General features: G+C 48.1%; 1 protein-coding gene across 2 annotated transcripts in view; it reads right to left on the minus strand.

The window, feature by feature from the left end:
- The window catches only part of LOC144606949 (arf-GAP with SH3 domain, ANK repeat and PH domain-containing protein 2-like), a 101,084-nt gene that overhangs the window by 59,025 nt on the left and 14,796 nt on the right, over positions 1–27,263 (minus strand). For both annotated transcript variants that reach the window (XM_078423474.1, XM_078423475.1), the window contains exons 2-4: positions 18,403–18,475; positions 11,298–11,443; positions 7,966–8,040 (exon numbers count right to left, since the gene is read on the minus strand). In XM_078423474.1, the coding sequence (XP_078279600.1) occupies positions 7,966–8,040; positions 11,298–11,443; positions 18,403–18,475 (294 nt within the window). The remainder of the gene's footprint in view (positions 1–7,965; positions 8,041–11,297; positions 11,444–18,402; positions 18,476–27,263) is intronic.

Genomic DNA, 27,263 nt, shown 5'->3' on the forward strand with positions numbered 1-27,263 from the left:
ATTGACCCACACCACCCTGGCCACACTCTCATTGACCCACACCACCCTGGCCACACTCTCATTGACCCACACCACCCTGGCCACACTCTCATTGACCCACACCACCCTGCCCCACTCTCATTGACCCACACCACCCTGGCCCCACACTCATTGACCCACACCACCCTGGCCCCACACTCTCAATGACCCACACCACCCCGGCCACACTCTCATTGACCCACACCACCCTGGCCACACTCTCATTGACCCACACCACTCTGGCCACACTCTCATTGACCCACACCACCCTGGCCACACTCTCATTGACCCACACCACCCTGGCCCCACACTCATTGACCCACACCACCCTGGCCACACTCTCATTGACCCACACCACCCTGGCCACACTCTCATTGACCCACACCACCCTGGCCATACTCTCATTGACCCACACCACCCTGGCCACACTCTCATTGACCCACACCACCCTGGCCATACTCTCATTGACCCACACCACCCTGGCCACACTCTCATTGACCCACACCACCCTGGCCATACTCTCATTGACCCACACCACCCTGGCCACTCTCTCATTATAGACAATAGGTGCAGGAGGAGGCCATTCGGCCCTTCGAGCAAGCACCGCCGTTCAATGTGATCATGGCTGATCATTCTCAATCAGTACCCCGTTCCTGCCTTCTCCCCATACCCCCTGACTCCGCTATCCTTAAGAGCTCTATCTAGCTCTCTCTTGAATGCATTCAGAGAATTGGCCTCCACTGCCTTCTGAGGCAGAGAATTCCACAGATTCACAACTCTCTGACTGAAAAAGGTTTTTCCTCATCTCAGTTCTAAATGGCCTACCCCTTATTCTTAAACTGTGGCCCCTGGTTCTGGACTCCCCCAACATTGGGAACATTCTGGACTCCCCCAACATTGGGAACATATTGACCCACACCATCCTGGCCACACTCTCATTGACCCACACCACCCTGGCCACACTCTCATTGACCCACACCACTCTGGCCACACCCTCATTGACCCACACCACCCTGGCCACACTCTCATTGACCCACACCACTCTGGCCACACCCTCATTGACCCACACCACCCTGGCCACACTCTCATTGACCCACACCACTCTGGCCACACTCTCATTGACCCACACCACCCTGGCCACACTCTCATTGACCCACACCACCCTGGCCACACCCTCATTGACCCACACCACCCTGGCCACACTCTCATTGACCCACACCACCCTGGCCACACTCTCATTGACCCACACCACCCTGGCCACACACTCTCATTGACCCACACCACCCTGGCCACACTCTCATTGACCCACACCACCCTGGCCACACTCTCATTGACCCACACCACCCTGGCCACACTCTCATTGACCCACACCACTCTGGCCACACTCATTGACCCACACCACCCTGGCCACACTCTCATTGACCCACACCACTCTGGCCACACCCTCATTGACCCACACCACCCTGGCCACACTCTCATTGACCCACACCACCCTGGCCACACTCTCATTGACCCACACCACCCTGGCCCCACACTCATTGACCCACACCACCCTGGCCACACTATCATTTCACTCCCGCCATCGGGATGAAGATTTAGGAGCCTGAAAACTAACGTCCAGGTTCAGGAACAGCTGCTTCCTTACACCCATCAGGCCATTAAACACAGCAAAAGAGATCAGGATCAAACCCAGAGTCACTCGAGCTGAAAGACAGCAGCACTACCTGCTCCTTCACTTCACAGTGTTCAACTCCAGGCGAGAGTGTACCAGTCCCCACTGTCACCATAGGTGGGCTGTAGAAGCATTAAGGAGCAAAAGGACACAAAGTGCTGGAGTAACTCAGCAGGTCAGGCAGCATCCCTGGGGAACATGGATAGATGACATTTCAAGTTGAAACCCAGTTTCAGACTGATTGTGGGTGATGGGGAAAAAGAAAGCAAGTAAGAGGAGAGGCAAGTTCACACAGTTATTGGTACAATTAGGCCATTTGGCCCATCGAGCCCACTCTGCCATTCAATCATGGCTGATCTCTGCCTCCTAAACCCATTTTCCTCTCTCTCTCATTTTCCTCTCTCTCTCTCATTTTCCTCTCTCTCTCTCTCATTTTCCTCTCTCTCTCTCATTCTCCTCTCTCTCTCTCTCTCATTCTCCTCTCTCTCTCTCTCATTCTCCTCTCTCTCTCTCATTCTCCTCTCTCTCTCTCTCTCTCTCTCTCTCTCTCTCTCTCTGAATAAGTTAATAAGTTAACAGTGTGCCTCAGAAGGCAGTGGAGGCCAATTCTCTGGATGCTTTCAAGAGAGAGCTAGATAGAGCTCTTAAAGATAGCGGAGTCAGGGGGTATGGGGAGAAGGCAGGAACGGGGTACTGATTGTGAATGATCAGCCATGATCATTCGCTGGCTCATAGAAACATAGAAAATAGGTGCAGGAGTAGGCCATTCGGCCCTTCGAGCCTGCACCGCCATTCAATATGATCATGGCTGATCATCCAACTCAGTATCCCATACCTGCCTTCTCTCCATACCCCCTGATCCCTTTAGCCACAAGGGCCACATCTAACTCCCTCTTAAATATAGCCAATGAACTGGCCTCAACTACCTTCTGTGGCAGAGAATTCCACAGATTCACCGCTCTCTGTGTGAAAAAAAACTTTCTCATCTCGGTCCTAAAAGACTTCCCCCTTATCCTTAAACTGTGACCCCTTGTTCTGGACTTCCCCAACATCGGGAACAATCTTCTTGCATCTAGCCTGTCCAACCCCTTAAGAATTTCGTACATTTCTAAGGCCGAATGGCCTACTCCTGCACTTATTGTCTATTGTGCGTGTGTGCGTGTTTAAAAGCCGCGTGTTTGCATGCATGCGTGTGATTAAACTGTGCGGTTAAACCGTGCATGCGTGTGCGTGTCATTAAACCATGCGTGTGCTCCACTCAGCTCATGGCACACACTTGAGGTCAACAGTATGGCAATAAAATATTAGACTTGCAGCCACAGATTCCACATCACCACATTGCTAAGCGCATTGTCCTTTCCTCCTGTCACTGAACGCAGACTGATTTCTCTCCACAGATTTTCTTCAGAAAATCAGGCTACTTTCACAAATGGCTGACGACCAAAAAGACAACGTCGGCAGTTACTTAATATTGAATGAAAACCAATCAGCCAACACGAGTCAAGTAATCTCCCTTTACACCAAAGAACTGAGCCAGTTTGTTGTTCCTTGGACTCGAAACCAATCTTCACTCATTTAATAGATGACTAAATAACTTTCATCTCTGAACAGTTGGAAAAGACCCAAGCACAGATTTGGGACTACACACACAGCTCATTTTGGTAGTTTAGAAATACAGCATGGAAACAGATCTTTGATCCCACTGAGTCCACGCCCACCATCGATCACCCGTCCACTCTAGTTCTATGTGATCCCACTTTCACATCCACTCCCTACACACTAAGGGCAATTTACAGAGACAACTAACGGACAAACCCGCACGTCTTTGGGAACGGGGAGGTACCTGGAGCACCCAAAGGAGACTCACGTAGTCACAGAGAGAACGTGCAAACTCCACCCGAGGTCAGAATTAATCCTGGGTCTCTGGCGCTGTGAGACAATGGTTCTACCATCTACGCCATTGCACCACCCAATGGATTTGGGAATGGCCTCCAAGTCTTCAACTTTACCTTCAGACCAAAGTGAGATCTGCTCAAGGTTTCAGCATCTACAGTTTCTTGTACATATCCTATCAGGCAAGTGGGAAGTTCACACTGGCTAACTACTGTCTGAAGATGCAAACCTTGACGAGGGGGATCACATTGAAACCTACCGAATAATGAAAGCCTGGATAGAATGAATGTGGAGAGGATTTTTCCAGTAGTGGGAGGGTCTAGGATCAGAGGGCACAGCATCACAATAAAAGGACATACGTTTAGAAAAGAGACGAGGAAGAACTTCTTTAGTCAAAGGGTGGGGACCTGTGCAATTAATTGCCACAGACGACTGTGGAGCCCAAGCCTATGGGCATCTTTAAAGCGGAGGTTGATAGATTCTTGATTAGTGCGGGTGTCAGGGGATACGGGGAGAAGGCAGGAGAATGGTGATGAGAGGGAAAGATAGAACAGCCATGATAGAATGGTGGAGTAGACTTGATGGGCCGAATGGCCTAATTCTGCTCCTACGTCTTATGGAACTTGTGGTGCTGCGATTGATACCCACAGAAAATCCCGGATTAAGACACAACGTCAGAGTAAAAAAAAGCCGTGAGGCATATTAGACTAATCATCACAGAATGGGATTGCGACCTTTAAAAAGTTGAAGATGTGAGGAAAATGCGGAAAAAGTTTTGATTTACTGACTTGTTAAAAACAGGTCCAACCAGGGTTTCAACAGTGTCAGCCCGGTGCAGAATGGACAGCAAACAGCCTGCCCAATTACAGACACACCACTTCATCTCAGACGATGAGTCAAGATGAGTCAAGCAGAGGTGACAATCTCAATTCAGAACTTGGCCCAAGCACAAAGCCTTGTTTGTGTTGTTTGAGCTCCAGGTTTCACAAAAGCCCTCAGTATAAATAACTCCATATCAATATCAGTGCTTGGAGTGGCTCCAGGTGAGAGTCCGGGTACCACCCAGAGGCTGGCACCATCCCAGCACACCTCTGCCAAGCTGCCCTGCTCTCCAATACACCGTTGCTAGGGGGAACCAGTGAAGAACTCGCTGAAGCTCAGCAAATGTCCCGACACATGGGCAAGTACATTATGTGCAGGAAGGAACTGCAGATGCTGGTTTAAACCGAAGATAGACACAAAAAGCTGGGGTAACCCAGTGGGTCAGGCAGCATCTCTGGAGAGGAGTGGGTGATGTTTCGGGTCGAGACCTCTTCTTCAGACTGGTTAGGGATAAGGGAAACGAGAGATATAGACGATGATGAGGAGAGGTAAAGAACAATGAATGAAAGATGTGCAAAAAAAGTAACGATGATAAAGGAAACAGGCCATTAGTAGCTGTTTGTCAGGTGAAAATGAGAAGCTGATGCGACTTGGGTGGGGGGTGAGGGGGGGAGAAATCGAGAGAGAGGGAATGCCAGGGCTACCTGAAGTGAGAGAAATCAATATTGCTACCACTGGGCTGTAAGCTGCCCAAGCGGAAAAAAACAACTTTTTTATTTTTATTTTTATATTTCAGATACAGCGTGAAAACAGGCCTTTTCGGCCCACCAAGTCCGCGCCGCCCAGCGATCCCCGCACATTAACACTATCCTACACACACTAGGGACAATTTTTACATTTACCCAGTCAATTAACCTACAAATTTGAGACGCTGTTCCTCCAATTTGCGTTCGGTCTCACTCTGCCAATAGAGGAGACCAAGGACTGAAAGGTCTGTGTGGGAATGGGAAGGAGAATTAAAGTGTCCGGCAACCGGATGATCACGTAGGTTCAGGCGGGCTGAGCGAAGTACATGATGGGTGCCCACAGGTCAGCGTGGACACGGTGAGCCAAATGGACCGAGCAATTGCCATGCTGCAGAACTCTACTGCTCCTCGCCCTTTCCCATCTCCCCCAATATCCCCCTTTCCCCAAATGCCAAACCTCTTGTCTGTGACAAGTGATTCTGGAATCTAATTGGGTTCAAGTTTGGTTTACTTTATTAATGTAACATGTTGTGCCGTGCAAAGCTTTTGCTTGCCCACTATCCAGTCAAAGGAAAGACTCTCGATGAATACAATCAAGCCACAGCTCACAGATAAAGGATAAAGGGTACAACATTTAGTGTAAGATGAAGTCCATTTAAGGATAGTTCAAAGGTCTCCAATGAGGTGGATGGGAGGTCAAGACCACACTCTAGCTGATGAGAGGGCTGTTCAGTCACCTGATAACAGTTGGCATGATTAAATCAACACTACATACACCAACTAAACTTCGAGCCATGAACTGTCTTGGTTGCAGTCGGGACTTTGGACTTTCATTTTCTACTAATATATATACATTTTTTTTTCTGAACCTTTTTTGTTTATTATATTATCTATTGGGCGCTGTGTTTAACTCCTTAATGCTGCTGCAAGCAAGAATTTCAGTTTTCCGTTTCAGTACATATGACAATTAAACGCTCTTGGCTCTCCAAGTTGCAGTACTTTTGCACAATATACATACAGTGCAATTCAATTTTTTTTTTTAAAGCCAATAGGTTAGTAGGTTAAATTTCCATGCCCACCATTCCATGAGTACCACAGTTTACAGCAGCACACTGCGAGACTTTATTGCAGGAAGTTATTGGAGGAACAGCACCTCACATTGGGCAGTTTACACCCCAGCAGTATGAACATTGACTTCTCTAACTTCAGATAGTCCCTGCTTTCCCTCTCTCCCCCTTCCCAGTTCTCCCACTGGTCTTCCCGTCTCCGACTACATCCTAGCTTTGTCCCGCCCCCTCCCCTGACATCGGTCTGAAGAAGGGTCTCGACCCGAAACGTCACCCATTCCTTCTCTCCCGAGCTGCTGCCTGACCCGCTGGGTTACTCCAGCATTGTGTCTACCTTCGATTTTAACCAGCATCTGCAGGGGGTTTTTTCCTACGGAAGAAAGGGTTTTTTTTTTCCTACCCCCCTTGGGCTACTCAGTTAATCTCCAAATCTTACAAGAAGCCGCATGCAGATCCTGAATTGCAATCCCATTATCTGTTCTGTTGTCGGATTGCACCGGCCAATCAGATAACCTTGCTCATTCCAAGCCTTTAGGCCCAGACAATTCGTATCAGAACACGAACATAATTTACAACTCAAATTTGCTCGGATGCTTTAAGAATGAGCACCGCACCTTTCAATATTCCACCCACGTGTGCCCGTTAAGGGTTCAAATGCTCATCACTCCTTCAGCATCTTTTAGGACTCTATCCTTTGGAATGCAGGAACATGAGGGGTGATCTTATAGAGATAGATCTAAGAGATCGGGCAAACGCACAGAGTCTCTTGCCCAGCGTGAGGGAATAGGTGTAAAGTGAGGGGGGGGGGGGGGGGGGGGGAGAATTTTAGTAGGAACCAGAGAGTTAACTTTGGTTTCCTCCCACACTCCAAAGACGTACAGGTTTGTAGGTTAATTGGCTTGGTAAATGTAAAAATTGTCCCTAGTGGGTATAGGATGGTGCGGGGATCGCTGGTCGGCGTGGACCCGGTGGGCTGAAAGGGCCTGTTTCCGCGCTGTATCTCTAAACTAAACTAAACCCCGTGTTTATAAGAAAATAACTGCAGATGCTGGTACAAATCGATTTATTCACAAAATGCTGGAGTAACTCAGCAGGTCAGGCAGCATCTCGGGAGAGAAGGAATGGGTGACGTTTCGGGTCGAGACCCCATGTATGTTCCTGCACTCAGTTGCAGCTTGTGTGGAGATTATACCTCCCCCTTGCGTGGGTCTCCCCCCACATCCCAAAGAGGCGGTGGTTTGTAAAATTGCCCCTGGTGTGCAAGGGGTAGATGAGAAAGTGAGCTTTCTCACTTATAAAACTAGCGTGAACAGGTGAAGACGAAGATCGACACACAAAGCTGGAGTAACTCAGCGGGTCAGACAGCATCTCTGGAGAAAAGGAATAGGTGACGTTTCGGGTCGGGACCCTTCTTCGGACCGAGTTGACCATTGAATGGGTGATCAATGGTCGCGGTGGACTCCATGGGCCTAAGTTTCCGTGCAGTATGTCTGAAGTAAACTTTAACCACACTACACCCTCTGGTAACCAGCAGCCAACATGAAGAGAGGACTGAACAAACACAAACTAAACTGGTATCGTTCCATAGAACTCAGAGACCATGCCTTCGGAAGAAAGGTCTACACTCAAAACTCAACCAAACATGCAATCATGTTCGTCTGCACCATCGCAACATGCAGTTACACACCTGGACTGCACAGAATAATGTTATAATTCTTCAAAGACATAAAAAGAGAAGCAACTTCACCCCTTTTCCTTCCTTCAAATCCCCCTTCAGCAGGCTGTCCAACGGGAAGGAGAGGATGTTGTTCATGTTTTGTGTCTGTAAGCAGATATTCAACATCAAAAACATTATTTTGCAAGGAAAATAACAATCACTTTTGAACAATGAAAGACAAATAGAATGCAAAGGTAGAAAGTGCATTTTGGTTTGGTTTGGTTTAGTTTAGTTTAGTTTAGAGATACAGCGCAGAAATACAGTGCTTGCAACTCCCAAGGCCCGGGTTCGATCCAGACTACGTGCGCTGTCTGCACAGAGTTTGTACGCTCTCCACATGACCGCGTGGCTTTTCTCAGAGATCTTCGGTTTCTTCCCGCGCTCCAAAGACGTACAGGTATGTAGGTAAATTGGCTTGGTAAATGTAAAAATTAACCCTAGGATAGTGTTGATATGCGGGGTTCGCTGGTCGGCGCAGACCCGGTGGGCCGAAGGGCCTCTTTCCGCGCTGTATCTCTAAACTAAACTGAAAATAGGCCCTTGCTGCCTTACAGCACCAGAGAGCCAGGTTCGATCCCGACTACGGGTGCTGTCTGTACGGAGTTTGTACGTTCTTACTGTGACTGCGTGGGGGTTTCCTCCGGGTGCTGCAGTTTCCTCCCACACTCCAAAGAATACAGGTTTGTAGGTTAATTGGCTTCTGTAAATTGCCCCTAGTGTGTGGGATAGGACTAGTGTACGGGGTGAGCGCTGGTCGCCATGGACTCGGTGGGCCGAAGGGCCTGTTCCTACGCTGTATCTCTTAACTAAATGAAACTAAACTTGTGTTCAAGTGATTGCTTAACTGGTTATTGCAGTGATGGGATGTGGCCACAGGATGTTCCGTTGCTTAATGTACTGAGTGCTGCTGCATTAAAATAAAGGGCATTGGTGACTGGAAGGAGAACCACAACCAAAATGTGGCAGTTGAGGATATTTTACTATTTCATAGGGGTGTCTACAAATAGTTTATAAGAACACTAACAAAAAGATCGGGGGAAATCTCATATAGCCCCTCAATCACATTCACTATTCCGATACATTATTACTGGACGAGTAGGAAAGGAGCTGCAGATGCTGGTTTCAATCGAAGATAGACACAAAATGCTGGAGTAACTCAGCGGGACAGGCAGCATCTCTCTGGAGAGAAGGAATGGCTGATGTTTCGGGTTGAGACCCTTCTTCAGACTGATGTCAGGGCAGTGGGAGGTACATAGATCAGGGAGTGTGTAGATAAGGAAGTGTCAGGTGTGAAAACAGGACAAAGGGAATGGAGATCGAGGAAAATGTAGAATAGATCATTGTTAGGTGGGAGAAAGTAACAACAAAGCAAACATAAAACAATGTCAGAGACAGTAAGACTGGTCAGAGAATTGGGAAGGGGAGGGATGGAGAGAGGGAAAGCAAGGGTTACTTGAAGTTGGAGAAGTCAATGTTCATGCTGCTGGGGTGTAAGCTGCCCGAGTGAAATATGAGGTACTGTTCCTCCAATTTGCTTTGAGCCTCACTCTGACAATGGAGGCCCAGGACAGAAAGGTCAGTGTGGGAATGGGAGGGGGAGTTAAAGTGCTGAACAACCGGGAGATCAGGTAGGTTTAGGCGGACTGAGCGGAGATGCTCAGTGAAACGATCGCCGAGCCTGTGCTTGGGGTCTCTGATATCTCTTTCCAAATCCAGTTCTTTCTACCTTACATCTCAGTTTCACACATGATCTTTCAGTGACAGACAATAGACAATAGGTGCAGGAGGAGGCCATTCGGCCCTTCGAGCCAGCACCACCATTCAATGTGATCATGGCTGATCATTCTCAATCAGTACCCCGTTCCTGCCTTCTCCCCATACCCCCTGACTCCGCTATCCTTAAGAGCTCTATCATGCTCTCTCTTGAATGCATTCACAGAATTGGCCTCCACTGCCTTCTGAGGCAGTGAATTCCACAGATTCACAACTCTCTAACTGAAAAAGTTTTTCCTCATCTCCGTTCTAAATGGCCTACCCCTTATTCTTAAACTGTGGCCCCTTGTTCTGGACTCCCCCAACATTGGAAACATGTTTCCTGCCTCTAACATGTCCAACCCCTTAATAATCTTATATGTTTCGATAAGATCCCCTCTCATCCTTCTAAATCCACACCAACCACTCCCCAGTAAAGATTTAAACATTTGAGAGTGAAAAATTATCCTGTCTTTTGTCAGAAGCTACCTGATCCTGACTCTATGATTCATCGATGTAGGCGGAGAGAAAACAACTCACCATTTATCAGGGCAAGCTCTCATTACAGATGTAATCTCTCTCATTCTTTTGAACTCTTTAGAACACCAGACTTTCCGACCCATTTACTCTCAAAATAACTCGCACCCCAGAAATAAATTTTAAAAGAATATTTCTGACTTTTCCAAAAACAGGAATATCTTTGAAGCCTAAACTGTGCAGAACTTTCAAAAAGCCATCACCAAAACTCCACGTGTTTGCAATAGGAAAGTCCTCACTCTTGTTGTCTAACAAGGAGACACAGTATGCCATTTACCTCTCCAGTTGCTTTCCACGTGAGCAGGCTAGCTATTCACTCTTCAAGCAAAAGGACTCTCACTTACAAGTGTCCAACTTTAAGATCTTGCATAATTTCACCATTATCCCCACATAGTACTCCACCCTCGTGTCCCATTACATAATTGGGACACTTCCGTTTGCAAGGACTTTAGACTTGCAGCGTGGAAACAGGCCCTTTGGCCCACCGAGTGCGTGACGACCGGCGTTCACGACGGCCAGCGTTCACCCCTTACACTAGCACAATCCTACATGCACGCGGGGCAATTTACCAATTTTTACCAAAGCCAATTAACCTACAAACCTGTACATCTTTGGAGCGTGGAAAGAAAGCAGAGCGCCCAGAGAAAACCCACGTGGTCACAGGGAGGATATATAAACTCCGTACAGACAGGGTCAGGATCGAATCGGGTCTTTGGCGCTGTGAGGCAGCAACTCTACCGCTGCGCCACCGTGCCGCCCTGTACAAATTGTCTCACTATCTACATAGAAACATAGAAAATAGGTGCAGGAGTAGGCCATTCGGCCCTTCGAGCCTGCACCACCATTCAATATGATCATGGCTGATCATCCAACTCAGTATCCTGTACCTGCCTTCTCTCCATACCCCCTGATAACTTTAGCCACAAGGGCCACATCTAACTCCCTCTTAAATATAGCCAATTAACTGGCCTCAACTACCTTCTGTGGCAGAGAATTCCACAGATTCACCACTCTCTGTGTTAGAAAAACAACAATAAACAACTCGGAGATCGTGGTCGCCCGAACAAGCTTACCAGGTTCTTGAAGAGTGCAGTCACTTCACGCGTGAAAACGCCCAGGTTCAGGAAGCCCGTTGACAACTCATTCTTATTTTGAGTTAGGTGGTGGTTTCCAAAGCTTTCCAGAACTTCGATGTACTGCTCTTTATACTCCACGTGGGCTGGAAACAGCACACAAAGGATCTGATCAGAGGTCGATCCATGGGTCCGATGTGATATTCCGCACATTCAGATAGCTCAACCATCAGTGTCACAAGACTTGAAGTTGGTCCTCTCCCCCATTTACTGTGGAGCAGGGCATCAGGTCACCTCTTACCTCCATGGTCCAGAGCTACAAGGGCCAACATGGCATTGCAGCATCTAACTCAGCTGGAATGTACCAATTCAACACAGTGCGCAGATCGTACAGTAGAAACAAGTGACTGCAGATGCTGGTTTACCAAGGAACGACACAAAATGCACCAACCCCTCTGAGATGTAATACTGAGGCTCCACAAGGCGCTGGTCGGGTCACATTTGGAGTACCACGAGCAAATTTGGGCACCATATCTGAAGAAGGATGTGCCGGCTCTGGAGAGGGTCCAGAGGAGAATGATTCCAGGAATGAGTGGGTTGGCATATGATGAGCGTTTGACAGCACTGAGCCTCTACTCTCTGGAGTTTAGAAGGTCGAGAGGGGTCCTCATTGAAGCTTACAGAATAATGAAAGGCATAGATAGAGTGGACGGGTCCTTTTCAGAATGGCAGGCAGTGGCGAGTGGAGCGCCGCGAGGCTCGGTGTTGGGGCCGCAACTGTTTACCATATATATTAATGATTTGGAAGAGGGAATTAGAAGCAACACTTGCAAGTTTGCGGATGTCACAAAGCTGGGTGGCAGTGTAAACTGTGAAGAGGATGTTAGGAGGTTGCAGGGTGACCTGGACAGGTTGAGTGAGTGGGCAGATGCGTGGCAGATGCAGTATAATATAGATAAATGTGAGGTTATCCACTTTGGTGGCAAAAACAAGGAGGCAGATTATTTTCTCAATGGAGATGGGTTAGGTAAGGGGGAGGTCCAACGAGCCCTGGGTGTCCTTGTACACCAGTCACTGAAAGTTGGTGTGCAGATACAGCAGGCAGTGAAGAAAGCTAATGGAATGTTGGCCTTCATAACAAGAGGATTTCAGTATAGGAGTAAAGAGGTTCTTCTGCAGTTGTATAGGGCCCTGGTAAGACCACATCTGGAGTATTTTGTACAGTTTTGGTCTCCTAATTTGAGGAAGGACATCCTTGTAATTGAGGCAGTGCAGCGTAAGCTTACGAGATTGATCCCTGGGATGGCGGGATTGCCATATGAGGAAAGATTGAAAAGACTAGGCTTTTATTCACTGGAGTTTAGAAGGATGAGAGGGGATCTTAGAAACATATAAAATTATAAAAGGACTGGACAAGCTAAATGTAGAAAAAATATTCCCAATGTTGGGTGAGTCCAGAACCAGGGGACACAGTCTTAGAATAAAGGGGAGGCCATTTAAAACTGAGGTGAGAAAAAACTTTTTCACCCAGAGAGTTGTGAATTTGTGGAATTCTCTGCCACAGAGGGCAGTGGAGGCCAAATCACTGGATGGATTTAAGAGAGAGTTAGATAGAGCTCTAGGGGCTAGTGGAATCGAGGGATATGGGGAGAAGGCAGGCACGGGTTATTGATTGGGGACGATCAGCCATGATCACAATGAATGGCGGTGCTGGCTCGAAGGGCCGAATGGCCTCCTCCTGCACCTATTTTCTATGTTTCTATGTTTCAAATAGATCCAAGGGGAACAGACACTAAATGCTGAGTAACTCAACAGGCCAGGCAGCATCTCTGGAGAAAAAGGATGGGTGATGTAATCGGGACCCTTCTTCATTCATCTAAATATATTGCAATATTTAAGGGATAAATCCTGAAAGAAATTAATTCACAATAATGTCCGTAGGACATGCCCTTGTGATTAGGTTATGACCAAATTACAGTTAGAAACAAGGAACTGCAGATGCTGGTTCACAAAAAAAAGTACACAGTGGGTCTGAAGAAGGTTTCCCGAACCTAAAACGTCACATAGCCATGTTCTCCAGAGATGTTGCCTGACCTGCTGAGTTGCTCCAGAATCTTGTGTCCTGCTTTGAGGTTAAACTTCTCAACTTCTCAATGGTACACTGCTGCCTCTGATACGCAGGTCCAACAGCCAGGGTTTGATGTTGACCTTGGGTGCTGTCTGTGTGGAGGTTGCACGTTCTCACTGCGCTGGCACAAGATCCCCCAACATATTCCACCTTATTCCCACTTCCCAAAGTTACTGGAAATGACCCCTGGTGGAAGTATTGATCACAGAATCAGGGATGAACGGGTGGACATTTAGTTTTAGTTTTTGAGATACAGCGTGGAAACAGGCCCTTTGGCCCACCAAGTCCCTGCTGCCCGTCGATCACCCATGCACTAACACTATCCTGCACACGAGGGGATAACTTATGGAAGCCAATTAACCGACAAGTCTTTGGATTGTGGGAGGAAACTGGAGCACCCCAGAGAAAACACAAGCGGTCACAGGGAGAACGTACAAATTCCGTACAGACAGCACAAGTAGTCTGGATCAAACCTGGTTCCCCGGCACTGTAAGGCAGCAACTCTACCGCTGCGATGTGAAAGATAATACATTGCTAGGAAATAAATGGGGTAGTAGAACTGATCAGAAAACTCCGAGAATGGTGGCGCAGCGGTAGAGTTGCTGCCTTACAGCGCTTGCAGCGCCAGAGACCCGGGTTCGATCCCGACTACGGGTGCTGCCTGTACGGAGTTTGTACGTTTTCCTCGTGACCGCGTGGGTTTTCTCCCAAGATCTTTGGTTTCCTCCCACACTCCAAAGACATACATGTTTGCAGGTTAATTGGCTTGAAATAATTGTAAATCGTACCATGTGTGTGTGTGTGTGGGATGGTGTTAGTGTGCGGGGATCGCTGGTCGGTGCGGTCTCGGTGGGCTGAACGGCCTGTTTCCATGCTGTATCTCTAAACTAAAAACTAAACTGGCATAGACTAAATGGGTTGAATGGCCAAGGTCTATGCCACAAGATAAAAAATGATGCGAATATTGGTACTATTCTGGTGAATCTCCTTCGAAGTACAAGAGGCTTTCAGACTGGCAGGTGGAGGGATGTGGATCAATCAAGATCAGTTTGACTTGACATCATGTTCGGCACAGACATCGTGGCCAAAGCGCCCATTCCTGTGCTGCACTGTTCTATGTTCTAATGTTCTATTAACTCCTCCAAGGTCCTTCACCCCACCCAAGGTCCTCAAGTTTATACGTCAGTCCAATTTAACAGTCATTTGCACTTTTCTCCTTGCAACAAAAGCTTGCCAGACTAATCTTCGCAGTAACATCCACGTCCCACTTGGTCGCAAGTGATCCTTGTCAAAGATTGAGGCGGTATTCACAACATAAAGGAACTTCCTTCCTTCCTTCCTACGTGCTGTGCTGCTAATGACAGGAACGCCCAAATGGAGCCGTTGATCTCTCCCCTCATTGAGATCACCGTCTGATTTGAAATGAGGAATCACGGGCGGCACGGTGGCGCAGCGGTAGAGTTGCTGCCTTACAGCGAATGCAGCGCCGGAGGCTCAGGTTCGATCCCGACTAGGGGCGCCGTCTGTACGTTCTCCCCGTGACCTGCGTGGGTTTTCTCCGAGATCTTCGGTTTCCTCCCACACTCCAAAGACGTACAGGTTTGTAGGTTAATTGACTGGGTAATATGTAAAAATTGTCCCTAGTGTGTGTGGGATAGTGTTAATGTGCGGGGATCGCTGGGCGGCGCGGACTCGGTGGGCCGAAGGGCCTGTTTCCGTGCTGTATCTCTAAATCTAAACCTAAAAATCTAAATAATGCTTGGCATCTTTAGCCATCGCTGGGCAAGGGACTGTTAAGGGGAGAGTGGAATTTGCGGGCCGAGGAAAACTGAGTTACGTTCCCTTCACTTCAGACTCCACACCAAGGTCAGCCACCAGTACAAAACGCCTCTAATCTCCCCCAGCAACTGAAACCGAACTAAGTGAGATTTAATCACAAATTCTTGGCAAGAATTATGTTTTCACAGGTTTCCTAATGTATGATTTGTTTTCTTAATCTAATTGTTGCTCTCTTCAGCCACGGGGAAGGGTGACAGTGGTCACATCTTGGCTCACTGCCCAGAACTTTCCCTCCGGAAATTTTCCTTGGATCTTTCCCCGAAACCTCCGAATGGCCAGGAATTGATTTGGAAAGAGGACTTTGGTTGCTACGTTGGTCACATTGTCAGTTCAGACACAAAATGTTGGAGTAACTCAGCGGGACAGGCAGCATCTCTGGAGAGAAGGAACGGGGTGACGTTTTGGGTAGAGACCCTTCTCTCCAGAGATGCTGCCTGTTCCGCAGTCACTCCAGCTCTTCGGTTTAAATCAACATCCACTGTTCCTTCCTACATATTGTTAGCATAGTTTGTTTAGAGATACAGTGCGAAAAACGGGCCCTTCGGCCCATCGAGTCTGCACCGACCAGCGGAGGGGAGTTCAACGAGATCTGGGTGTCCTAGTGCATCAGTCAATGAAAGGAAGCATGCAGGTACAGCAGGCAGTGAAGAAAGCCAATGGAATGTTGGCCTTCGTAACAAGAGGAGTTGAGTATAGGAGCAAAGAGGTCCTTCTACAGTTGTACCGGGCCCTGGTGAGACCGCACCTGGAGTACTGTGTGCAGGTTTGGTCTCCAAATTTGAGGAAGGATATTCTTGCTATGGAGGGCGTGCAGCGTAGGTTCACTAGGTTAATTCCCGGAATGGCGGGACTGTCGTATGTTGAAAGGCTGGAGCGATTGGGCTTGTATACACTGGAATTTAGAAGGATGAGGGGGGATCTTATTGAAACATATAAGATAATTAGGGATTGGACACATTAGAGGCAGGAAACATGTTCCCAATGTTGGGGGAGTCCAGAAACAAGGGGCCACAGTTTAAGAATAAGGGGTAGGCCATTTGAACGGAGATGAGGAAGAACTTTTTCAGTCAGAGAGTGGTGAAGGTGTGGAATTCTCTGCCTCAGAAGGCAGTGGAGGCCAGTTCGTTGGATGCTTTCAAGAGAGAGCTGGATAGAGCTCTTAAGGATAGCGGAGTGAGGGGGTATGGGGAGAAGGCAGGAACAAGGTACTGATTGAGAGTGATCAGCCATGATCGCATTGAATGGCGGTGCTGGCTCGAAGGGCTGAATGGCCTACTCCTGCACCTATTGTCTATTGTCTATTGTCTATTGCAATAGTCCCACACACTTGCACTATCCTGAAAACTAGGGACAATTTACAATCTTTGCCAAAGCCAATTAATCTATACATCTTTGGAGTGTGGGCGGAAACCGGAGCACCCGGAGAAAACCCACGCGGTCACGGGGAGAACGTACAAACTCCACACAGACAGCACCCATGGTCAGGATCGAACCGGGGTCTTTGGCGCTGTAAGGCAGCAACTCTACCGCTGCGCCACCGTGACAATTCCTTTTTTGAGATAAAATTATTTTTCTTATTTTTGCACATCGATGAGGGGAGGACTGGAAAAGTCGAGGACTGCTTGGGAGATTGCCAGTGAACCGTTCTGTCCTAATGATCTGGGAACAGTGGTGTGGAGGCTACAGCCAAAGGTTGGAGGCAAGGGTTCCTCTCAGGCACACAGTCAGTGCTGAGTTTGGATACCAGCCCCGATCTGGACAGCATCTTGATGGCTCCAATTGCAACTGTGAAGCAGCACATGGGGGCAGCGGCACAGTTGGTGCCTTACAACGACAGGGAACCGAGTTCGATCCTGACTGTGGGTGCTGTCTATATGTTCTCCCGAGGAGAGCATGGGGTCAGGTGCTCCAGATTCCTTCTACATTGCCACTTTCATTTCACTGCACATCGTGTATGTGTACGTGACAAGTAAACTTGACTTGACCAAAGACATGCAGGTTTGGAGGTTTACTTTCCTCTGTGAATTGTCGCTAGCGTGTAGGGTATAACTGGCGTACAGGTGGATCGCTGGTCGCCATGGACTCAGTGGGCCAAAGGGCCCATTTCCACACTGTATCTCTAAACAAACAAACTAAACTAAGGTATTTATTCACAAAATGCTGGAGTAACTCAGCAGGTCAGGCAGCATCTCGGGAGAGAAGGAATGGGTGACGTTTCAGGTCGAGACCCTTCTTCAGACTGATGTCAGGGGGGCGGGACAAAGGAAGGATATAGGCGGAGACAGGAAGATAGAGGGAGAACTGGGAAGGAGGAGGGGAAGAGATGGACAGAGGAACTATCTATTTTTTTTTTCTTTTTCATATTTCAGATACAGCGCGGAAACAGGCCTTTTCGGCCCACCAAGTCCGCGCTGCCCAGTGATCCCCGCACATTAACACTATCCCACACACACTAGGGACAATTTTTACATTTTTACCCAGTCAATTAACCTACATACCTGTACGTCTTTGGAGTGTGGGAGGAAACCGAAGATCTCGGAGAAAACCCACGCAGGTCACGGGGAGAACGTACAAACTCCTTACAGTGCAGCACCCGTAGTCAGGATCGAACCTGAGTCTCCGGCGCTGCATTCGCTGTAAAGCAGCAACTCTACCGTTGCGCCACCGTGCCGCCCTGCTAAAATGGGAGAAGTCGGTGTTCATACCACTGGGCTGCAAGCTGCCTTCTTCAGACGAGTTTGGGGAGTTCATTGTTGAATGAATTCATACTTCAACCTCCTCCCCCCCCCCAAATGAACAAGCAAGGAGGAGTGCTCAAGACGAAGAGACACCCAGAATGCTGGTGAAACTGAGTGGGTCAGGCAGCATCTCTAGGGAAAAAGAATAGGTGACATCTTGGGTCGGAACCCTTAATCAGACCCTCCAAGGAGGAATGCTAATAATTTACCCTTTCTCCCTTCCTTTGTGATCTTTTTTTTATCAAAGTACACAAAGTTAACGCTTTCAGAGTTCAATGTCTTTCCTTCCTTCCAGAGGGTGAAATAATTTATTTTTGTAAAATAGATTTTTCCCCATCATTGTCTCAATGACTATGTTTGGACTGTAATCACACCGTCGATGTATCAATCTGGGACTTACCAAGTCCAGAGGAGTGAATAGCCTTAACCAACTTCTTCATCTTCATTAAGATGGTCTGGTCTGCTTCCAGCGACTACAAACAAAAACACAAGAGCAGAATTAGTCATGAACATGTTTAACAGAATTGTAGCAAAGAAGGCTACTAGTAGAATGTGCTTGAAAAACTATGCACCGATGGAAGACTTCAAAAACAGCCACAATGGAAAAAGAATGAATTTCCATAGGTTCACAAGTTCTCGGTGCAGGATTGGGCCATTCGACCCATCGAGTCTACTCCGTCATTCAATCACGGTTGATCCATCCTTCCCTCTCAACCCCATTCTCCTGCCTTCGCCCCATAACCCCGGACACACGTACTAACCAAGAGTCTGGCAATCTCCACCTTAAAAATATCCATTGACGGCCTCCACAGCCGTCTGTGGTGATGAATTCCACATATTCACCACCCTCCGGCTAAAGAAATCGCTCCCCATCTCCTTTCTAAAGGCACGTCCTTTTATTCTGAGGCTACAGCCTCTGGTCTTAGACTCTCCCACTAGTGGAACCATCCTGTCCACATCTATTTTTATGCATCATCACAAAAAAAGGGAGGAAAATTGCTCAATAGCTCCTCAAACAAAAGGTTTTCTGCCTTTATTCGTTCTGCAGAAGGGTCAGAATGTCTTGCGAGTGGTTCAGCAACAAGAGTCCAACAGAGTCTAACCAAACACTGCACAATCTGATCAGAAATGGCTGTATCTCACACCCTAATTGTCTGCGCTTTAATAACTGTGTCCATTTGCTACCTGACATAGAGGCAAATCTACGAGATTTCAGCAGAATCAGGTCTACTCCACCATTTAATCATGGCCGTTCTACCTCTCCTTCCAAACCCCATTCTCCTGCCTTCTCCCCATAACCACTGACACCCGTACTATTCAAGAACCTATCTATCTCTGCCTTCAAAATATCACTGACTTGGCCTCCACGGCCCTCTGTGACAATGACTGGAGTGTGAAGGAATACTCTCCATTTACGTGGATCAGTGCAGTCCCGACAAGGCTCAAGAGACCCCAGGTAATCCTGGATCATGCACTTTGATGACAGTTCTCCACTCTCAGCAGCTTATATTCATTCCTTCGACCATAGACATCCAGGCCTTCAACGTGCACAATCTGCAAAATGGACTCCAGCAACATCCTGTGACTTCTTTGACACCCCCCCCCCCCCCCCCCCCCCCCCCCCCCCCCCCCCACCCACCCCCAATCAGCAATATGGGCAGCGGAGAAAGAAAATGTAGAAACAAGGAACTGCAGATGCTAGTTTACCAAGAAAAGACAAAATGCTGGAGTAACTCAGCGGGTCAGGCAGCATTCCTGGAGACCGAGGAAAAACCCAAATGCTGAATTAACTCAATGGACTAGGCAGCGTCCCTGTAGACCAAAGAAAGACACAAAATGGTGGAGTAACTCAGTGGGCCAGGCATTAATCCTGGAGACCAAGGAAAGTCTGAAGAAAGGTCCTGACCTAAAACATCACCAATCCGTACTTTCCAGGAATGCCGGCTGGCCCGCTGAGTTACTCCACATTTTGTTTCTTTCCTCGGCAGTGGGCACAAGCACAGAGATTCACCAAGCCTCCCACCCTTCTGACAGAAGTTCCTCACTCGCTCTTCAGTAACCTCTGGGGCAGATCCCTACAGTGGAGGTGCCTTCTGCAGAATGACTGCAGCGGTTCAACACATTGGCCTACCTCCTAGGGTTGCCAACTGTCCCGTATTAGCCGGGACATCCCGTATTAGCCGGGACATCCCGTATTTTGGGCTAAATTAGTTTGTCCCGTACGGGACCGCCCTTGTCTCGTATCAGTAGGGTTGCCAACTTCCTCACTCCCAAATACGGGACAAAGGGTGACGTCACCACCCCGCGCCCCACGTGACCTCACCCAGCCAGCAACCACGTGCTCCCCCTCCACCAATGGCGGCCGCCCGGGTGAGGTCACGTGGTGCACGGGCCGGTGACGTCACCCATTGTCCCTTATTTGGGAGTGACGAAGTTGGCAACCCTACTGCCGCCTTCCTTGACGGATATCAACCCTGGCCTTGCCAATGACACCTACATTTTACAAATGAATACCAAAGAGCATCCTTGGCCACCCAGACTCCCCGATCTCCAACGTTCCAACATTCCCCACGCGGCATTCATCTTAAAATCTCAGCCTGTGGCTGAAACCAGTCGTGAGGAGTGCATTGGGAGGTCTCCATGCCCCGACAATAGAAGAACATCCATGGTTCATTCTCCCGATTAAAATCTCCCCAGCAACCCTGGCCAATCCCCGTCCCTCAGGGTGAGACAGATAAGATAAATAGCCACTATTTATTGCTTGAACAAGGCCATTTTGAGAAGGTGCCAGAGGGCAGCACAGTTGGGCAGCGATAGAGATGCTGCCTTACAGCCCGAGACCTGGGTTCGATCCTGACTACGGGTGCTGTCTGTACAAGATTTGTACATTCTCCCCACTCTGGTTTCCTCCCACAGTCCAAAGACGAACGTGTCTGTCGGTTAATTGGCTTCGGTAAAGATTGCAAATTGTCCCTCGTGAGTGTGTGTGTAGGATAGTGCTGGTGTACGAGGATCGCTGGTCAGCAGGGACTAGGCGGGCTGAGAGCCTGCTTCCAAGCTGCGTCTCTAAACTAAACAAAAGGCGGCTACCAAAATCTATGGAAAGTAATGAGTCAGTCAATGCATGCTGGAGTCAAATGGGAAGAAGAACAAAATAATAAATACACAAACGAACATTCGCCTATTGTTTACAGCACGTAGATAAAGAATTACTGGCAGCAGCTTGTTTCATCAACTTGGACTCCATCCAGACATACAGAAACAATACAGAGCTTGCTTTGTCATCCAGTAACTTTGAGCTTCAAAGGGCACTTGTTCTTAAGCATAAGCTACAACCATTTTAATTTCCACACCCCCTCCCCCTCACCCTACCTCATGACATGGCAGTTTCCACCAGACCCCAAAGCCTTGCTCGAGTCCCAACCTGCTTTGCACAAAATCATTAGATTGAAGCACTGAAGGGTTTTGATGGTTACTCCTAATTTACTCCATCTCTACCAAAAGAGGTGGGTTGTAGCTAATGGTCAATAACCGAAAGACACGCGCACACGCACACGCACACACGCACGCACGCACACACGGCGACTGGTAAAAAAAATCAGCGGAACGAGGTAAGATACAAGGAACTGCAGATGCTGGTTTACAAAAAAGGTACAAAGTGCTGGAGTAGCCTCATTGTGTCAGACCAGCATCTCTGATGGAGAAGGATCGGCGACATTTCAGATATGGGGGAAAAAGCAGGAATGGGGTATAGATCTTGGATGATCTAAGGAGGTGCCAGACCACCAGTTGCCGGGATAAATCGGTGGTGGGCCTGTACTCCATCCAGTACGTTGTGTTCTGCACAATATTCCAGCATCTGCAGTTCCTTACGTCACCTTATGTACACAACTGTACCACATCAGGTTTGGGCGTCACGGTGGCGCAGCGATAGAGTTGCAGCCTTACAGCGCTTGCAGTGCCCGAGACCCGGGTTCGATCCCGACTACGGGCGCCGTCTGTACAGAGTTTGTACGTTCTCCCCGTGACCTGCGCGGGGTATCTCCGAGATCTTCCCTTTCCTCCCGCACACCAAAGACGTGCAGGTTTGTAGGTTAATTGGCTTGGTATAGTGTAAAAATTGTCCATTGTGTGTGTAGGATAGGTATAGGGTTACCGTGCGGGGATCGCTGGTCGGTGTGGACCCGGTGGGCCGAAGAGCCTGTTTCCACGCTGTATCTCTAAACTAAACTAAACACTCTGTAATAGTCCAGCTAAGATTTCACAGCTGAACTCAATATCGGGTTTCCCCTCACCAAACAAACAAAATGAACCATTATGGTTACCAGGTAGTGAAGTCGGAACAGAAACCACATCCCTCCTGCAGTTTGGGACAGATAAGAATATGACCAGCACCTCGGCTGAGATTGCAAGGCCGGGAGGGATAAACTTGTGTATGGGTTATGCTGTTAATCCAGGTCAGGACTGTCACATCTGGCAGCTATTTTATGCACCAGAGAAGTCTCAACTGGCAAATGTTTTGCTGCATTCCTCTGCTCCCCCTCCTAGGGCAGAAACTTACTCATTAAAATGGATAGTTACATTTTTTTTAAGCAGCATACAATACTTCAGGAGGTTTTTTTAAAAAAAATATCGAAAGCGTTCAGGCACACAATATTTGGGGCATCTTGGCTGCCACAGTCGCGCTGGGCCGAAGGGCTCGTTTCTGTGCTGCTTGTCTCTTGAACTCTAAAGGACGAAAAGCAGAATAGCAACAGCACAGAAGTTGGGGCTGGGACTCGAACCCACAAACCTTTGGGCAACAGGTCGTGTAGGAAAATAACTGCAGATGCTGGTACAAATCGAAGGTATTTGTTTCACAAAATGCAACGGTTGACACCTAAAGCCGGAGTAACTCAGCGGGTCGGACAGCATCTCTGGAGAGAAGGAATGGGTGACGTTTGGGGTCGTGGGACCCTTCCATTGAGCCATGGCTCGCACGAGCCTTTCTGGCAAGAGAAAATAAAAGCAAGGGGGGTGGATGCATCTTTAAAAATGCAAGTTAGATTATTTTAAAAGGAAATCGGAGAAAGTCTCTTCCGCCCCACAAGATAAAGTTCAAAATCTAAATCACTCCTACTGTGGATGTTGGGTGGAACATGGAATGGTCCACCACAGAAACAACCCTGCGGCCCAGAATTTCTGTGCCGACCACGATGCCAACTTAAATTGCACAGGGCTGCACGGTAGAGTTGTTGCCATGCAATGCCAAAGACCCAGGCTCGATTCCAACCAGAGGTAATGTGACCGCGTGGGTTTTCTCTGGGTGCTCCGGCTTCATCCCAAAGATGTTCAGGTTTATAGGCCAAATGCCTTTGGTAAAAAACATGTCCCTAGTGTGTGGCATAGTGTTTATTGTATGGGGATCGCCGGCCGGCGTGGACTCAGTGGGCTGAAGGGCCTGTTTCAACGCTGTGTCCAAACTAAGCTGCCTGCACGTGTTCTATATCCCTCCACCTGTTTATGTGCCAGTCTAAATGCTTCTTAAATATTGTTATTGTCTCTGCTTCCAGACACTTAGCACTCTGTGCGTTTAAAAAACGTCTCCTTTAAACATCTCCCCCTTTTCAACTTAAAGCTGTGCCTTCTAGTGTTTGGCCATCTATCTTACCTTTGCCTCTTAGTTTTATTCATTTCATAGTCACCTCCAGAATTAAACTTTCCACACAGAGATCAACAAATTTATTTTGCTCGGTGGGAGTGCCAAGGAAACATGGCGAAGGGAGTTTAAACCGTGGTATAATTGTCACGTAGTGCAGGGGGGAGGGTATGAAGGTTGGCCACCGATCCTAATGCTGCTTCAGCCTCTAAACTGAGAAATCGGCTGCAATGTTTCATTCAACAGTGGAAGGGCAAGTCCAAGGGAATTGCCAGCATGAGAAGCAGGTTAGTTATTACCAAACTTGAGAGTTCAAAGTTTGCGTTTCAAAGGTCAATAAGATGCTGATAACCACGCCACACTCAGCTGCCTTAATCTTCCCCTTGTCATAACTCCTATTTTCCTATTCATATACCTGTGCAAATGCTTTGAACACTGATAGTTTAGACATACAGCGCGGAAACAGGCCCTTCGGCCCACCGAGTCCACGCCAGCCACCGATCCCCGCACACGAACACTATCCTACACACACTCGAGACAATGTACACCACACCAAGCCAATTAGCCCACAAACCTGTACGTCTTTGGAGTGTGGGAGGAAACCCACGCAGGTCACAGGGAGAACGGTCAAACTCCGCACAGACAGCGCCTGGAGTCAGGAACGACCCCGGGTCTCCGGCGCTGTAAAGCAGCAACTCTACCACTGCGCCACCGTGCCGCCCCGATACTCACTCATCAACCAGCAGCCGCCTCTCTGGAACTATTGGAGGCACGAGGGGAAACTTAGAGACCACCGGGATTAACCTCAGAGGGCAGCACAAACCTTCAGAACGACCATTCAAAATTTTAGATGCCGTTACCCTTGAGAAAAAAAAAAGACTACCTGCTCCATCAACCCTATAGTTTGGCCTTACCTCATTTCCCCAGCTCTTGGGGAATAACTTTGTAGCTTTTGACACATCACATCAAGTGCTCAAAAACAATTTTTATACATGAAACTCTCCAAACTTGCTAGGAAAATAATATTGTCAATTCACCTCAAGTGTAACGGGTGGCGCAGCGGTAGAGTTGCTGCCTTACGGCGCTTGTGGCGCCAGAGACCCGGGTTTGTTCCCGACTATGGACGCTGTCTGTACAGAGTTTGTACGTTCTCCACGTGACCGCGTGGGTTTTCTCCGAGATCTTCGCTTTCCTCCCGCACTCCAAAGACGTGCAGGTCTGTAGGTTAGTTCGCTTGGGATGTGTGTAAATTGTCCCTAGTGTGTGAAGGGTAGGGCTAATGTGCGGGGATCGCTGGCCGGCGCGGACTCAGTACCTCTCCATTGCCATTTCCTTCTCAAAGCTGTCAGTAAAACTGCTGCATGTGTACGAAGGAACTGCAGATGCTGGTTTAAACCGAAGATAAGACACAAAAAGCTGAAGTAACTTAGCGGGCGGGACAGGTAGCATCTCTGGAGAGAAGGAATGGGTGAGGTTTCGGGTCTAAAGAAGGGTCTCGAGCCAAAACGTCACCCATTCCTTCCCTCCAGAGATGCTGCCTGTCCCACTGAGTTACTCCAGCTTTTTGAGTGAATCTGCTGCCACCATCTTCTGTTAACCATTGTTATGATGTTTTCAAGAGAGAGTTAGATTTAGTTCTGAGGGCCAACAGAATCAAGGGCTATGGGGAAAAAGCAGGAATAGGGGTACTGATTTTAGATGATCAACCATGATCATATTGAATGGCTGTGCTGGCTCAAAGAGCTGAATTGCCTACACCTACACCTATTTTCTATGTTTCTATTTTTTCTCCATCTGAACCCATTGTACTGAAACATAACAGTCCCTTCATCACTTTGCTTAGACTTTTAGCCGATTATCCAAAATGATACAACTCACGGTAGCGCAGCGGTAGAGTTGCTGCTTTACAGCGAATGCAGCGCCGGAGACTCAGGTTCGATCCTGACTACAGGTGCTGCACTGTAAGGAGTTTGTACGTTCTCCCCGTGACCTGCGTGGGTTTTCTCCGAGATCTTTGGTTTCCTCCCACACTCCAAAGACGTACAGGTATGTAGGTTAATTGGCTGGGTAAATGTAAAAAAAAAAAAAAATTGTCCCTAGTGGGTGTAGGATAGTGTTAATGTACGGGGATCGCTGGGCGGCACGGACTTGGTGGGCCGAAAAGGCCTGTTTCCGGCTGTATATATATGATATGATATGATTAACCGATGGTGCGATTTAAATTAATTTATTCATTTATTTGATCAATTTTAAAGCCAACATCCTCAAGATGAAGGTATTCACAGAGCTCTGGCTAGGAAGCTTCAGGACTGAGAACAAGTGACACTGAAGGAGTCATGATATATTTCCCAAATCTGAATGGTGTGGTACATTTTAAAAATGCAAGCACGGTCCCTTCAATCTGTACCTTGCAAAACGTCAACAAAAAAACCCCAGCAAAGACAAAGCAACATTCATCTGTTTGCCCAGCTGACAGCGAATCTTAATGAGAACCATTTACCACAAGACCAAGACACGCAGAACTGCAGATACAGGTTTATAAAAAATGACACAAACTGCTGTACTTTAGTACTTTAGAGTTACAGCGTGGAAACAGGCCCTTCAGCCCACCGAGTCCACGCCGACCACCACACACTGCAACACTTTACAGTTTTTACCAAAGCCAATTAACCTACAAACCTGCACGTCTTTGGAGTGTGGAAGAAAGCCGAAGCACCCGGAGAAAACCCACGCGATTACAGGGAATAAGGGGTAGGCCATTTAGAACTGAGATGAGGAAAAACTTTTTCAGTCAGAGAGTTGTGAATCTGTGGAATTCTCTGCCTCAGAAGGCAGTGGAGGCCAATTCTCTGGATGCATTCAAGAGAGAGCTGGATAGAGCTCTTAAGGATAGCGGAGTCAGGGGGTATGGGGAGAAGGCAGGAACAGGGTACTGATTGAGAATGATCAGCCATGATCACATTGAATGGTGGTGCTGGCTCGAAGGGCCGAATGGCCTCCTCCTGCACCTATTGTCTATTGTCTAAAGTATAAACTTCATACAGACAGTCCCTGTAGTAAGAATCGAACCTGGGTCGCTGGCTGTGAAAGGCAGCCACTCCACTGCTGCCCACTGTGCTGCCCCAGCGGGTCAGGCAGTATCTCTGGAGAACACGAATAGATAACATTTTGGATCAGGGCTCTTCTTCAAACCGACAGTTCAAGACAGGACCCCTTTTCATTCTGAAGAAATATCCCGACCCGAAACATCACCTATCCATGAGGGGCTCACGTTGTCGACCTCCCCGTGGTCAACCCTGTCAACTGACCTCAGTCAACTGACCTCAGTCAGGCCAACGACAACAAACAGAGACAGCAGAAGCAGAAGCAGCTTTCATAACAGGCGGCACGGTGGCGCAGCGGTAGAGTTGCTGCCTTACAGCGAATGCAGCGTCGGAGACTCAGGTTCGATCCTGACTACGGGCGCCGTCTGTACGGAGTTTGTACGTTCTCCCCGTGACCTGCGTGGGTTTTCTCCGAGATCTTCGGTTTCCTCCCACACTCCAAAAGACGTACAGGTTTGTAGGTTAATTGACTGGGTAAATGTAAAAATTGTCCCTAGTGTGTGCAGGATAGTGTTAATG

Source organism: Rhinoraja longicauda, chromosome 27, assembly GCF_053455715.1.
Source record: "Rhinoraja longicauda isolate Sanriku21f chromosome 27, sRhiLon1.1, whole genome shotgun sequence".
In the NCBI taxonomy this organism is placed as follows: Eukaryota; Metazoa; Chordata; class Chondrichthyes; order Rajiformes; family Arhynchobatidae; genus Rhinoraja; species Rhinoraja longicauda.